At 39.8% G+C, this 15,801-nt stretch overlaps 1 protein-coding gene and 1 long non-coding RNA gene across 5 annotated transcripts in view; both read left to right on the forward strand.

Moving 5' to 3' along the window:
• Positions 1–7,236, forward strand: part of LOC124010398 (pituitary homeobox 2) — a 42,929-nt gene extending 35,693 nt beyond the window's left edge. For 3 of the 4 annotated variants that reach the window (XM_046322801.1, XM_046322798.1, XM_046322800.1), the window contains exons 3-4: positions 4,609–4,811; positions 6,054–7,236. In XM_046322801.1, the coding sequence (XP_046178757.1) occupies positions 4,609–4,811; positions 6,054–6,617 (767 nt within the window). In that variant the 3' untranslated portion in view covers positions 6,618–7,236. Of the gene's footprint in view, positions 1–3,223; positions 3,806–4,608; positions 4,812–6,053 lie in introns of those variants that run through there. The other variant, XM_046322799.1, reaches the window with a different exon arrangement.
• Positions 7,237–8,940: 1,704 nt separating this feature from the next.
• On the forward strand, positions 8,941–14,942 carry LOC124010557. The gene is made up of 3 exons (XR_006834468.1): positions 8,941–9,023; positions 12,846–12,976; positions 14,333–14,942. It is a non-coding gene; the product is annotated as an uncharacterized LOC124010557 (long non-coding RNA).
• Positions 14,943–15,801: the final 859 nt, after the last annotated feature.

Genomic DNA, 15,801 nt, shown 5'->3' on the forward strand with positions numbered 1-15,801 from the left:
TTGGAGTGGATTTCATTTATTGTGCAATTAGGGAATAACATAAAACGAATCTTGTTGAAGTGCTAAACGAATTGCCAGTTTGGCAACACTTAATTTAGCTCATTTTATTTTCATTCATGATATATTGGATCTAATCAAGTGGCAAAGCAGGCATCAGCCCGTGGGGCTACTTTTCTCCATAGCAACAACTTGAGCAAGGACGGCGTTGTGATCCCTCATTGATTAGCAATAATAAGATAAATAGAAACACATAATTATATGAGGTAATGCAAAGACGAGCCAACGAGGCTTGCACATGTAGGTGAAGAGACACTCGAGCCACCTGATTATTGGCGATCCCTTTCAACTGTTTTACAACGGCCTTAATATATTCAGGTCTTGTCAGATTGACTCCAGGGAAAACTAAATGTATAATGAAAGCTTATTCGTGAGGAGGAATATACTAATGGAGGAATCTGATGTCCCCTTAATCCTATGTAAAAAGCCTTGTCGTCTCCCTTATATTGACTGAATTGCTAATTAATGGCCCTCTATGGCGTATCGCGCGCGATAATCCACAGAAGAGAGATAACGCATTCTGAAGGTAAAAATGAAGAGGAAACCGATAATCCACTGCAAATCTAGTATTACTTTCAGCAAAATAATTGAGCAATCAGAATTTCTTGGCTTGCAGAGCCTACAGAAAAATGTAGTCTTCAATGCCATTTAAATGTTTTATTTTTTATAGTATATTGTTATTATTATTACTATTATGATTATTATTAGTAGTAGTAGTATTAGTAGTATTAGTAGTATTAGTAGTGGTGGTAGTAGTATCATTAAGACTATCTGTAATTCAGGGTAATATCCCACTGGGCAGATACTGGGTGCATAAACGTTGTTTCTACGTAATTTCAATGAAATTACTTTGAACCAACGCGGAATAGATGTTAACTTCTGTACCCAATGGGAATTTTAATAGTTAAATTGTTCACAAAATCCTTGCTAACACGCAGAATGCAGGTTATTGCTTAATAAGGCCCGAGACTACATCATCATTCAAATAAAATGAGTTTACCACTTGTAGATCACAACGTATAACACCCAAGCGAATTGCATTTCACCAAATGACCTGTGATAGACCCAACCTCTGACCGAATCATATGAGGGGGATTTAAACAAATAAAATCCACCTGATATGCCTGACTCGGGCCCAGGAAAAGACAGACGTGAGAATACTCACCTAAACTGAATAAATACATGATGTAAGGAAGACATGCAGGCTAAATTCACATCTTCATTCAAGAACTGCATATATTATTGTCCAGATGTGTACAGTGGGGTGGCTAAACACACAGCGCAGGGTTATTCTTTATAACTCTATAGGGAGGATGGAGGCATAACCATACCCGTGGTTTTGACAGCTCTCTCTCCCTCGCTCCATGGTCCGCGCGCGGCTCTCCCACAAGAGTGCAAATGAGGTGTATATCAAGGGCTTTCACGGGATTAGCCCAATAATGTATTAGCAGCGCCCATATCCTGATATCCACGAGATTGGGAAGAAAAGACGCGTGATGTCTATATATTATGCAGTTTACATTCAGATTAAAGACAAAGTATGCATGAAATAATTAGAATACATTTTCTGTAGTTATGAAGAAAGTTATTTGTATTATTAGTATTGCTATTAACAATGCATTCAACGAACTATAATACATGTAATATATGATATGATATGTGGAGGCTGACAATCAAATCATTTTCTATCATGTTACATATTCATTACATTTTTATTCCATTTGTCCTTCTGTAGCTCAGTTGGTAGAGCATTGTGCTTGTAACGCCAGGGTAGTAGGTTCGATCCCCGGGACCACCCATACGTAGAATGTATGCACACATGACTGTAAGTCGCTTGGGATAAAAGCGTCTGCTAAATGGCATATATATATATATTTGAATGCTGTTTGCATTTACAGTATTAACGCACATGCCTAAGGGAAAGAATACTCGTCCCATGTCAACTACTGTCAAACGCCTGCATAGAGAATATCCCCCATGCATACGGCCATTTATCTGCAATGGGAAATCAGCGAAGTCATTAAAAGTCCTTATTCCAAATTATTAGGCAAATTAGAATTTTATTAGATTAAAAAGCACTACAAGTCGACTTCCTGAGAACAGCTGAAAGGTCTAAGCGCACAGGATACCCAGCTAAGCACCGAGATAAAAATGAGTAATTTCGAGGAAATCGAATGACCTAAACCGGTGTTTCCCAAAACTCGGTCCTGGGGACCCGAATCGGTGCAGTTTTGTTTGCCCTAGCTCTACACAGCTGATTCAAACAACCAAAGCTTAATGATGAGTTGAGTTTTTGAATCAGCTGTGTAGTGCTAGGGCAAAAAACATAACGTGCACCCCTTGGAAACCAAGGCCCTTGCATTTTTGCCCAATTGTTTGGTGACTAATACGGTTGAATGTGTGACTAGATTGTGTCACTTGACTTCTGATACGATTGATTTGTCTGGTCATCATTTATCTGTTATGCTCGAAATGGCCAACAACTTGAAAAATGTCAACATCCGTTCTGTGAACTATCGGCAGTGGGGTCAGCGCATCCTGGTTTCCCCATCATATAAATATAGCCTTGCTCTTTTGCGCATTGCTCGGAGATGACTGTTTATGAAAGGTCAGTTCATCAGGTGATCTCTATTGCATGGTTTCTTCAATGGGGAGAACATAAGATTAGCAAGAACACAATAAACAGGATAGACAATTTTGACCAAATAAATGCATCACGACCCCCTGTTGGTATGACTTGAATGTTAGATGCAATTTCCCTAATTGGGTATGTTTTCCATTAAAATCCTCGTGTAAATGTCTGAGAGTAGACTGCACACGACGCGAGTGACGTGCGTTTCAATACTGGTGTTTTATAACGGGGTACTAAAGACTTTTCATTGAAAGAAGGAAGACTGTATATGTTTTTATCTTGGGGGTCTGCAGAATGGGCATTCGGTGCATCGTCGGTACACTGCCCCATGCGTCCCGTCTCTCTTGACATGGTTTTATTTGGAAGAAAAATAAGCTATGTACCCCGCATGAACACATTGGCAGACGTATTTTATTTCCCCGTGCGCGGGTTGGCCAAGCAAACCTTCATGTCCACATTGACGGCCTGTCAGAAAATGGGAGTGCTCTCGGTGACGTCAAAGGCATAGGAGAGAGGCACAGTGGTACAGCCAAGGCGCAGCGAACAGCTGAAATGAAGAGCGAGCGGCGTAGTGTGTGTATGCCTCTGGATCTAATATCACCTACCTGTCCTTGTCACTCTGATTCTCCGCGCAGCAAGCAGTATCAGCCCGATTTATCTATTTGCCCCTGCTTCAATCAAAACGCTGTGGGTTTTTTTCTCCGACGCGAATTATGCTGGGTTTCTTCTAAATAGATTTTAAGCAATTCAAACAAAGGTGTTTGTTTTTTTGTTTTACTTTAATTTCCGAGGGAGAAGCGTTGATATAAATCTTGACACCACTGATTCCCACTTTCTCCTATCCGTCGGACGTCTCTCTTTTTTTTTGCTTGCACTGAGAGAACTTAATCCGCCTCTGACAGTGAGTCGTGCGCTTTCCTATCCATATGAACTCTATGAAGGATCCATTGAATTTAGACCATCACCACCACCACCAAACCGGGACTAAACTCTCTTCCACGCAACACAAGGCACTAGCAATGGCCTCTAGTCTGCAGCCGTTGCAGCGGTCTGTGGACTCCAAACACAGGTTAGAGGTACACACGGTATCGGACACCTCCAGTCCAGAGTCCGTAGGTAAGAATCATCCCGTGGTGCATACTGTCAGCACATGACTTTGAGAGGAGGGGATGGTCGTTTTTTTGTTGATAAAGAACAAAAGATGGCTCCCTTTACAGCCTCTCTCAACAAAGGCATTTTGAGACCGAGGAAGATGATATTTTAAGAATGCAAATAGTCATTGGACATATAAGACTGACAGTGGGTCACTTTGTTTGACTATGCAGATATTCGGATTATGATTCTGCCAGTAATTGGTTTATTTGTGTTATAAGTGTCACCGAACTTGACGCTCTCATTACTCACATAACTTTTGACTCTGGTGAAGTTCTATTTTTGTTGTGATCATGTTTAATCTCTTTACGCATACCTTTATACGTGTAATACTTTTAAAATGTGAAATGTAAGCCTTTATTCGATGAAAGACAAAACAGATAAACGTTTTAAATGACCATTTGTACAGTATTACCATTGGCACATTGTGCAAATAAAACAAAACAATCAATGTCCTACTGACATTGTTTTGGAGTCACGTTTTATATGACCTTTTTGTAATGTATCTGCATAAACATTCGAAAATAAGGAATCGTAACATTATGAGTAGTATTAGCATAAGAGTAACTGTTGGTTAAGGGCTTGTAAAGTAAACATTTCAGGGTTTTAGTATTCGGCGCATGTGACAAATAAAGTTTGATTCGATTTTTGATTCAAAGGATTTAAAATGGGTTCAAGTTTCACCATGATGATATCACCGAGGATACTTCACGGCCTGTGACTGACCCGACCACAATATATTATGTATTTGTTTACTCTCTCCACAGAGAAAGACTCAAAGGGTCAGAGCAAAAATGACGACTCTTCAGACGACCCTTCTAAAAAGAAGCGACAGCGCCGACAGAGGACTCACTTTACCAGCCAGCAGCTTCAGGAACTGGAGGCCACGTTCCAGCGGAATCGCTATCCGGACATGTCTACAAGAGAGGAGATAGCGGTGTGGACCAACCTCACCGAGGCCCGTGTTCGGGTAAGGCCCCTGGGAATAAACCAACACTATTTATGTGCATCATTTCGGGTGATTTGTGACACTCATATTGAGTGGTGGCAAGGACGTCAATTATTACACATGCATAACGTTCATTGCGCGCGGCCAGAACATGTTTTCTTGGAACATAATAGGTTGCCAAAAGCAAATACTCAGACTGGTTATTCTTTAAAATTGTATGACTCAATTAACAAGTCACAAAACACCAAACATTAGATGGCTAAGCCTATAATTTATTATTATTTAGAAAAATTAAAATGATAGGCCACCCACTTTACACAAATATGTTTTACTGTAAAATAGTACAATTTGAATGTCAATATCAATGAAGTGGATACGATGGAAATGGTTTTAATATAACAATGTCACACATTTACTATATTTACGAATAACATCACAGTATTGCTAGATATCTAACATTGCCGATAACAAGACAAGCACGGTTGTTTATTAGTTGTAGAAAACAAATAATAACTACAGGCTAAACTGTTAGCGGTTAGGCTTGACATTAGCCCCAGACAGATACACATCGTGTTACTACGTTCATGTGAAAGAGGTGCAAAGCTTGTATTTTGTGTTTGTCACTCTCGTGATGTATAAATAAGGTCACTGTCGTGTTTGTCTTTGCCTATGGAGGAATAGGCTTACACACCTTCCGAAATTAAGATGGTTCAATGACAGCTAGGAACGCTGGATGTGTTTTTGGGGTTATATTGGAATCAACCCGGATTGTTTTGCATGAGAGAAAGGGAATCAATTACGCCCTGTTGCAATCCAACATAGGCTTGTAGTATTACAAGGAGCGTTGCGCTTTGAAATAAATTACGTTACCATAGTTGTTTTGATAACGTCAAGTAATTACAAGTTTGAGAACAACTCTATATATTTAAAGCGTATCCTGTGTTTACACTTTTAGTTGTGGGTATATTTTTGCAAACTGACAAGGTCAAGATTTGTCATTTGTGAGAAATGAATTTAATTGATTTACAGTTCTATGTCTGATTTTGATTTAAGACACATCTAAAGGCCACACACGAATAAAAGAAAATACGACATTTGGTTCATTGCTGACCAATTAGGCTACCCATCAATTCTTCTGAATTGCACAAGATAGCCAACAAGTCGTATTTGCGTTGGCTATAAAATAAAGCACATGGGGCCTACATGTAGCCTAAAGGCCTACATAATTAGCAAATTTTGAACTCCTCTTTTTGTTTGTTGTAGGTTTGGTTCAAGAACCGGCGAGCAAAATGGAGGAAAAGGGAAAGGAATCAACAAGCTGAGCTATGCAAGAACGGCTTCGGTCCTCAGTTCAATGGACTTATGCAGCCCTACGATGATATGTACCCCAGCTACACGTATAACAACTGGGCCGCCAAAGGGCTAACGTCGGCTTCCCTGTCGACCAAAAGCTTCCCTTTTTTCAATTCCATGAATGTCAACCCTTTGTCATCGCAGACGATGTTCTCCCCGCCGAACTCCATTTCTTCAATGAGCATGACCTCTAGCATGGTGCCCTCCGCGGTCACTGGCGTGCCCGGTTCAAGCCTTAACAGCCTCAATAACTTGAACAACCTCAGCAACCCCTCTCTTAATTCGGGAGTTCCCACGCCAACCTGCCCGTACGCCCCGCCGACTCCCCCTTATGTGTACAGGGACACTTGCAACTCCAGTCTGGCTAGCCTGAGACTGAAAGCCAAGCAGCACTCGAGTTTTGGATACACCAGTGTTCAGAATCCGGCCTCAAATCTGAGCGCTTGCCAGTACGCCGTGGATAGACCAGTCTAATACCTGAGAATACATAAACCCCAGTCACAGGAACGATAGACTACCTTTTTTTCTTTTTCAAAAGGGCACGAGAAGACTAAACCACTGAAATGAGCTAAACCCTGCGATGGAGCTTTAAACTTAAAACGGAAGTTATTAGGCATTTTTGGCTAATGAGTATTTTGTTCTTCACCCGCGAGTGCAGAATTTAGGATAGACCTACTTTATTTTCGAAGCGTGTTTATTTGAAAGTTTCGAATTTTGGACGTTAATTGACTGAAAGGTTGTATATATATCTAAATATCATCTCCAGTTTATTGAGGCGAATGCTCTTGCTCTCTTCTCAAGGTTCAATTTAACAAAGCATGTGGAAAACCCTAAAGGAATAATGTTTTGCTTGCAAACAAGGGAATGTACATACTAAACGCACCAGTTGTGTGTTTCTAACATATAAATTTATTATTAAATGTCTGTGTGAATATCGATTTAGAGTAGCAATCCTGGGTATAAAAAGACGCATCAAAGGTTCCTGCAAAATGACATTGGTTTTGCTCTGTGTATACTATTTGGTATGGAATTTTGTTTCGTTTTTTTCAACATCAAAAAAATAAACTATTGTGTTTTATTTAATGGAAGTAAATACATTGTTCAAAACTTTTGTTGAGGAATTTTGTGCCGATCCAAGTATTCGTGTGAGTTTTGTCGAGTCTATGTGTCTGTTGGGTTTCGATTATGCGAGCTACTAACCCGGCTAATCTATAGCGAAAACAATGGCCCTCTCCAATACACATATGAGTCAAGATGCCCCGTCAGATTAACCGCTGAATACATGTCTGCCTCTTAGCCAAGGCCTCCGAGTGATCACTGGTGCTTGAAATAACACTGGAATCAACAAACAGGAATTGGAACGAACAACAAAGGCACGAGCTCATTAACCTCTGACGTATACTAATCATGAGGGCACGACTCCTGAAAAGAGATACAAAATATAGCCTAGCACTGGAAGTTTAAGATGGGTTTCTTGATACATCATGTGATTATAGACCTACATAACATATTCGTCTATGTCAGTAATTGTACATAATACATTACCATAATCAATTATACCAATACGAGGTAAGGCTATTGTATTTTGACCAGCGCAATGTTCTACGAATAAACTATTGCAAAACTATTCTGTAGCCTATTGAGCATTGAGAGCTAGGCCTATGCGTAGGCGTTCATATGGTAAATATGTGCACTTTTGCTATACCTTATTTGTTGGGCAGATGAACAACATCCTCTCTTTTCAATTAGATAACAATAACAACAATAATCATCATTATATCAATAACAATTGGACAACTATGACTACGACAATAACAGTGTTATACCTTGCTGAAAAGTGCCTACATTTGTTGTTTTTTTTATGTGGCCGAGCCTACTATTTTTCTTTCCACATAGCCAACCCTCTTTTATACATTGTGTTGACACGTTTGATCCACCATTGTAGTTTTGTCTAGACAGTCCGGTTTATGATGTGCTGTGGTCCGTCATCAAATGCACCAGTGCGTTTATAGAAAATCAGAACAACTCCACAGCACCGAGAAAATATAATTCACAGATTTGAACAAACAAACAAAGAGAGGTATATAGTTAGGGGACGGAGGAGGCGGGTACGTGTGATTTCATGACTTCGGGGCAGAGCTCAAGCTCATTTTAGGGCGCAGATGAAAAATTGAAACGTTATCACTGTTGGCCACATTGACTAAGAATACAAATCCCCCTTCAAACTTTCAGCAGATGTCGAGGGAAATAGCCTTCCGTTCTAAATCAAATGGAATGTGCAGGGTAGTTTTATTTAGGCTTGTGGGATTATTTCATATTTTCAGGTGAGCTATTTGTTACGTTTATAACTTACTTGTTATTCGTCATGCCCATATAATGAAAGAAAAAAACAATTGACCTAATTTTGGAGGGAAAATTGATTTCCATGGGCCCATGCTATGGAAATGATTCTGGTCAGAAAAAAATATTGGGGAAAATAAATGATCTAAAATTGCATGCTATAATGGACCTCTTGTTGCTCCTAACAGGCCTGGTGAAAATGTTGCCCTAATAGCATAATCCAACAGCTGGAGCGCCACACCAAACACACTTTTCCATAAAAAGAGCCCACCTAATGTGTTTCTAGAGACCTGGAGGCCATACATTTTCTATTTCAGATCATCTCGTGCTTGATTGAGTAGGTAACGTGAAGCAGTAATAGGGTAACAAGGATAAGTCTTGGCAGCTTTGCGAATACGCAGTCTGCGTCTCAATACACAACCCAATCAACATTTGGACGCTGAGGGCCTGAAGAGACAAGTCTTCAGGGGGAGACATCTCACTTGCAAAGAATCCGCCCAAGACTTCGGACCTCTCCTTCTGTAAAGCATGGACTACCCGGTAAGAAATATATTTCAATGTTTTCTAAATAACGAAATTCGAACAGGGTCAACATGCATATATTATGATTAATTGAACACAAGTGCTTGCTTTGCTCTTGCATTTTGTTTTCGGTGACCGAAAGATTCCACATTTTTTTAAGTGAAAATTATGCAACATTTTTAAGATTCTATTTATTTTGGAAGGAAATCAATTGACCACATTTCTTTTGATGCAGCCCAATTTTACCTCCTGCGAAGCTATCGTCCTAAATAATATTTAAAACTCTTCCGTTTGATTGCCGTCTTGATTGAGATTCATTTTATATCGTTGTAGACAATCAGTCAAAAATAAACTCGACTTGTTTCATGAAGTTACTGTTATTTCAAGAGCTCATCTTCCATCTTCCACTGTGCTGGGCCTATGGTGCTATTATAGCACCACCTCAACGTTTATCAGGCTACCACAAACAGCAACAATATAATAACTTCGAATAGACTTTAGAGAATAAGCATCATTTTCTTTACCTTTTTTTCAAAGATGTGTTACACCCGTGCAAATGTTTCTGTTTATTTGTGGTTCTCCTATTTTATTGCCATTGTGATTTTAGCCTACTTATCACGAAACATAATGGGAATGCTGATTCAATTCGTTTATCCAAAATGGTCAACTCATGTTGGGTTCCTTATGATAAGGATGTTACAGAAAATGCAGAGAGCCAATCACCTCTGTTCCAACACTGGGAATACAAATTAAGCAAGTGAGAGCACACATCCGTGCCTGTCTCGTTGACTCTAATCTAAATAATTAACAAGCTCTCAATATTCATGTCATGGTGTGCCAAACATGTGAGACATTTTGCCAATATGGTGTCTATTTATTGTCCAATTACACACACCAATTACATGCAACTCTGATCTTCTGAAAGCTATTTTCTACCGAATTTGTTATTCATGTCAACTTGTTTAGGCCTTTCTGTTCTGTGCAAATATGCTCGAAATATCCTTGCAATTTTTCATTTCATATACACTGGTGCACAAGTTTAAATGAATGCATGCTTAGCAATATCATATTAAATGAAATTTGTATTCAAACGTTTCTGATTTCACAGAGATGTTGGAGGAAATTGTCCACCCTCCCAAACAAATCAAGCATAGTTCTTGTCATATTAATGGATTATTATTAATAATTCATGACCAACAGCATATGTTTTCAAATTAGAAATGCATGTTTTAATATGGGTGCAAACCAGTTATAGCGGGCGAATATTCGTTTCTTCTCTTTTGAACAGGGAACGGTGGCGAATTAAAATACTTGAATTCTTCCCTAGATTTTTACCAACGTGTAAATTTGAATGACAGTATTTAAAAAGCTACGAATGTATTAACACTTTCAACACGGTTACATTGTAGTCAAGGTTGTTAATTAGCGTGTTACAATAGCGTAATTGACGACCTTACTCAACATTAGTAGGCCTACTTTTTGGTAAAATACAATATTCCCATAATTTAAATTGGCTAACAATAAACAGATAACTATTGAACAGTCCTGCATTAGAGGTTTCCACTAAATGCACATTTCCATTCAGCAATGTAAAGGTGCATACTTTCCTTTTGATGGCTCTACTGTATATTATACAAGTCATGTTGCTATTGTCATAAAGAGTTAAATGTCAAAGAGAATGGCAAGCCCTCTTGAATTGTCTGGATAGTAGGAATAGACAATGAATAATCTCAGACAAACTTGTTCATTCAGATCAATTCCAATTATTCTCCTTTCTCACACACACAAAAACGTTGACCAAACCACTTTGAGCCAGTGGGAGGCTTCTGACCAATCCTGACACAGGGGCTGCAGCAAGAGGTCATATGAGCTGACCCCACACATTCTCTCCCCCTCCCCCTTACAAGTGAGAACCTTACTATGAAGGAGTTCTAAAGTCACTTGGTGTCTGTCTCTGTCTGTCTGTCTGTCTCTGTCTGTCTGTCTGTCTGTCTGTCTGTCTGTCTGTCTGTCTGTCTGTCTGTCTGTCTGTCTGTCTGTCTGTCTGTCTGTCTGTCTGTCTGTCTGTCTGTCTGTCTGTCTGTCTGTCTGTCTGTCTGTCTGTCTGTCTGTCTGTCTGTCTGTCTGTCTGTCTGTCTGTCTGTCTGTCTGTCTGTCTGTCTGTCTGTCTGTCTGTCTGTCTGTCTGTCTGTCTGTCTGTCTGTCTGTCTGTCTGTCTGTCTGTCTGTCTGTCTGTCTGTCTGTCTGTGTGCGCCTGTGTATGCCTAGATGTGTGTGTGTATGCCTGTCTGTTAGCTTGCATGTGTATGTGTGTGTCTGTGTATGTGTGTGTCTGTGGTGTGTGTGTGTGCACGCCTGTGTGTGTGCATGTGTATACGAGTGTGCTTGCGTGTGTATATAAGTCTGCTTGTGTCAGTCACAGGCTCATGCTTTGAAGGCTGGGAGCGTGCAAGTTTGTGTGACGCTGAAACAGCTCTGGGCGTCCCTTTTCCGAGGGCCGTTGGCCGGCTGGCCGGAGCGTGTGAAAGCAGATAACCAGGGCAAATTTCATGACTCACACACTTCCTGCTCTGTGAAGTTATATTAAAGGCTGCAGAAAAAACACCACATCTCTGATGTTTTGGCTCCAAATCGATTGCTACACATTGAGCATGTTGGCTTCACCCTTGAAAGTGTTCAAAGGATCGGTACCACGGCCCTAATGTGCCTGGAATAGAAACATGATATGATCCGTGGCTGGATTACTTAAATAAACAGCCCTGTTTTCTAACAGTCTTTTCTTCAGCCATGTGTTGTTATATTGAGTATTCGGTTTTATAGTAGTCTTGTCACAAATATATGGACGGGTTGGTTGTTTAGCAACAATACTGACACGTGTGCAACTATGAGGTAAAACAGATGGGGTTGGCTTAGACTGTTGACAACATGTAAACTATATTTAGTCCCCAAATGTTTCTTGAAAACATAAATATGTTTGCACAATGAGCACTTGCTTTCTCTCAAATACATTGTTACAGTTGTTGGTTAGCTAGCTAGCGAATTTTAGCCAAATTAGCATAGACATGACATCAGCCAAAACAAGACATGGAATCAATTACAAGATACAACGAGCTGAAACGAGCCACCTACGATTCCCCACTTGGCAGCTTCTTGTCATTGTTGCTGGCTATCTGACCATTCAGAATCAAAACAAGGAACGTCTTCCAGCCACATCAAAACACGCTCATAATTTTTGTGACTTTGTCAGCTAACCCGTCTATTGTAATGGGCAATTGCCTATTAGGAATGTGCACTAAGTGTCTTTTGGGGTTCCATTGGGCCGGCCATATGTAACCAGCCAGGTCACCGTGATAGAAGTCAGTATTCAACGTCCAGACGTCGGGAGAGGATGTGGAAACCGGCCACTAGGGGCAACAGTGAGCGCTGTTACCTTCAACCAGGTTTTGATTTTGCTCGGGCGTTGTGGGTGGGGATGGTGAATGGGAGTAAGCATCTGCTTCTCTGATTCCAAAGGTTGCAAGTTTGAATCTAGCGTTAGACATTTGTTTTAGATATTGCTGTTTTAAGCCTAACCCAAACCTTTACCTTAACGCTTCAAAGTTAATGCCTAAGCGTAAGATTTTGGAGTTAATACCTAAACGTTAATACCTTACTTTAAAAAATTGATTGAATGCCTATATTTAAATTGAACCACTTTGAAATTTGATGTTTGGAACAACTTCGAAATGTGATGTTTGAGAAACACGGATTAACATCTAATTCTGACGTGAGACGGTGAGAAGTAGTTGTTGTATATCAAGCGTCTCAGAGTGTTGATTTGGGTTTCGTTTTTCCTTTTAGATCAACATAAATATGAGTGCATGGCCAGGCGGGAACTGTGACACTTGAAACAAAGGGACCCGGCTCGTGTGGTGTCACTCTGCTTCCGTGTGATTGGTACAGGGCCACAGCAGGGGCTTCAAACAACAACGGTAACGTCTGAATAAATGCTTGAATGGATAGATGTGTATTTCTTATGTCAGCGTGATGTACTGTAGTTGCTGTATGACCTGTGATCCATTTCACTGGGGGGAAAAACAGAGACAGAAAGACTTGTTTAACATGTCACGGGAATGTTTTAACGTCTGCTGTACATGATAAGACCAAACAAATGGTAATCCATACATTATTTAAGCAGCTCAGATGAGCAGGAAATGGATAACATTACATTGACTTTGCTGGTGGATGGGAGGAGTTATGCCTTTACGGTGTGAGGAGTTTTTTAAAATCCGAAACAAACTTTTGAAGACACATTTTGCATAGAGGTTGAGGTGAGAAAGCTGGTCACACTTCCTTTGAATATCCGTTTCATAATGCAGTATAAGCACATTTATAGTGCCTTATTAGCAATGCATTATGAACAAAAAACGGTTATGTCCCTCCATAAGAAGCCTAAAAAACATATCTTAGAGCCATATTGTCCAATGAACACACCTCCTACTGTATCTTCCTCTTCATGTCCTTTCATGTTAACCTGACAAGCCTTGAGTCTCAGCCTCATCTGAGTCATGTTCAGACACATTTACTTTACACTGTCTGTCTGCTTTCTTTTCAAACAGTGTCACTCGCGTCTCTCCTCAATGTTCCTTTTTCTGTCACCTACTGTAACATTATATCACTGGCTATTACCTCTACCCCTACTGTCAGCCGCCCAAAGATTCTCTGACAACTACCTTAATACATGGCTTACTTACATGGTGATTTAGAATTTTATCAAGGATACATTTCCTAGAAGGACAAAAATCTAATATTGTAAAATTGATTTTAAAAAGTAATTATCAACTATGCATGAGCTTGCCTTTAATGTTATTACTTTCAACAAATAAATGGCAAAAACATACATTAGAGAAATTCGAAGACAATTCAAATACAACCCTTATTTGAACTGAGACATACCAGACCCACTCACTTTAGTCAGTTGAGGTTGACAGGCGTTGAGTGGTGTTCTATGTCTATGGCTCAATTCCAAACCAAAAACATGTCCCCTTGCCCCAGGCCCTGACATTGTTTACTTACCCTTGCAGATCTGAAAATCATTGTAAGCTATATGTCAGAAACTACACCCCATCAATGAAAAGACCTACCCAGATCTTTACGATCATCAGAACAAGGGGAATCAACAAGGAGAGAGGGAAGGGAGCAATGGATAGTATTGGAACCCAGCCCAGCAGGGACTTACGTGCTCAAGCTATATGTCACAGATGGTAGGATCTCAGGGAGTTGATGTAGGAAATCCACTGAGTAATATTGATTTGTGGAAACATCCTCTCTATGCCTGATATCCACAGGATGTCCACTTCCACCGGGGGTTGCAGTGAGACATAGCTACTGGGATTTCCAATAGTACCCACTGCCCTCTGACAGACACCTGCTACGTGGACCACAGCTCCACATCTCTCCATCTAGATTCTACGCTACAGCATGGTCGTACTGCAGTCTGGTGATACTGCATAACTAATCTAATCATATAGAAATGTTTTGCTGTTTTTATACCAGTATATTAAAGTAAGCATGTAAAAAATGTATATGGTTTGTCATGCCATGATGTACACAATTAGATTAGATTGTTATTAGTAAGGATGATTATTATCTCAATAAATAAAGATTTCCATTAGAAAATGTGGTTTAAAAATATATAATATTGGTTTAGACCACTTGGTAATTCAGATATAGCAACTGTCAGATGTACTATCAGACAACTATTGAGATAAAGAAACTCTTGAAGTGACTTTAAAATACTTCAAATTATTTAAGGCATGCTTGATTTAACTTGGAGTATGCACTCCAGTATTCCATTGGTTTTATTGTGAACATAATCAATTGCACCTCGAGAACTTGAATGTATTTGACACAGGTCTGGAGAACTGTGACAACCAACCCATGTCTCAGTTTCCCCTACTTTATTGCCCAGCTCTATGAAAAGCAGGAAGTGCAAAATCGGAGCGTTACAGAGAGTTTGTCTCACAACTATTAAACGATAGTTCATCTTTTCACAAGCAAACATATTTCAACCCTCTTAACATGATCACACCTGGACGACAGTGCCTTCAAAAAGTATTCACACCCCTTGACTTTTTCCACATTTTGTGGTGTTACAGGCTGGATTTAAAATGGAGTAAACATCGTTTTTTTTTATCACTGGCCTACACACAATACCCCACAACGTCAAAGTGGAAATGTTTTTTTTGTTTGTTGATTTTTTTAACAAATGTATTAAAAATGAAAAGCTGAAATGTCTTCAGTAGTATTCAACCTCTTTGTTTTGGCAAGCCTAAATAAATTCAGGAGTAAAAATGTGCTTAACATGTCACAACATAAGTTCTACTGACTCACTCTGTGTGAAACCATAGTGTTTAACATGACTACCTCATCTCTGTACCCCACACATACAATTATCTGTAAGGTCCCTCAGTCGAGTAGTACATTTCAAACACAGATTTAACACAAAGACCAGGGAGGTGTTCCAATGGCTCACAAAGAAGGTCACCTATAGGTAGATGGGTAAAACAAAAGCAGAAATGTAATATCCCTTTGAACACGGTGAAGTTATTAATTACACTTTGGATGGTGTATAAATACACCCAGTCACTACAAAGATACAGGCGTCCTTCCTTACTCCGATGCCGGAGAGAGAGGAAAACACTCAGCGATTTCACCACGAGGCCAATAGTGACTTTAAAACAATTACCGATAATAATGGCTGTGATAGGAGAAACGTGAGGATGGATCAATAACATGTAGGTACTTCACAATGCTA

Source organism: Oncorhynchus gorbuscha, linkage group LG23, assembly GCF_021184085.1.
Source record: "Oncorhynchus gorbuscha isolate QuinsamMale2020 ecotype Even-year linkage group LG23, OgorEven_v1.0, whole genome shotgun sequence".
Classification (NCBI taxonomy): Eukaryota; Metazoa; Chordata; class Actinopteri; order Salmoniformes; family Salmonidae; genus Oncorhynchus; species Oncorhynchus gorbuscha.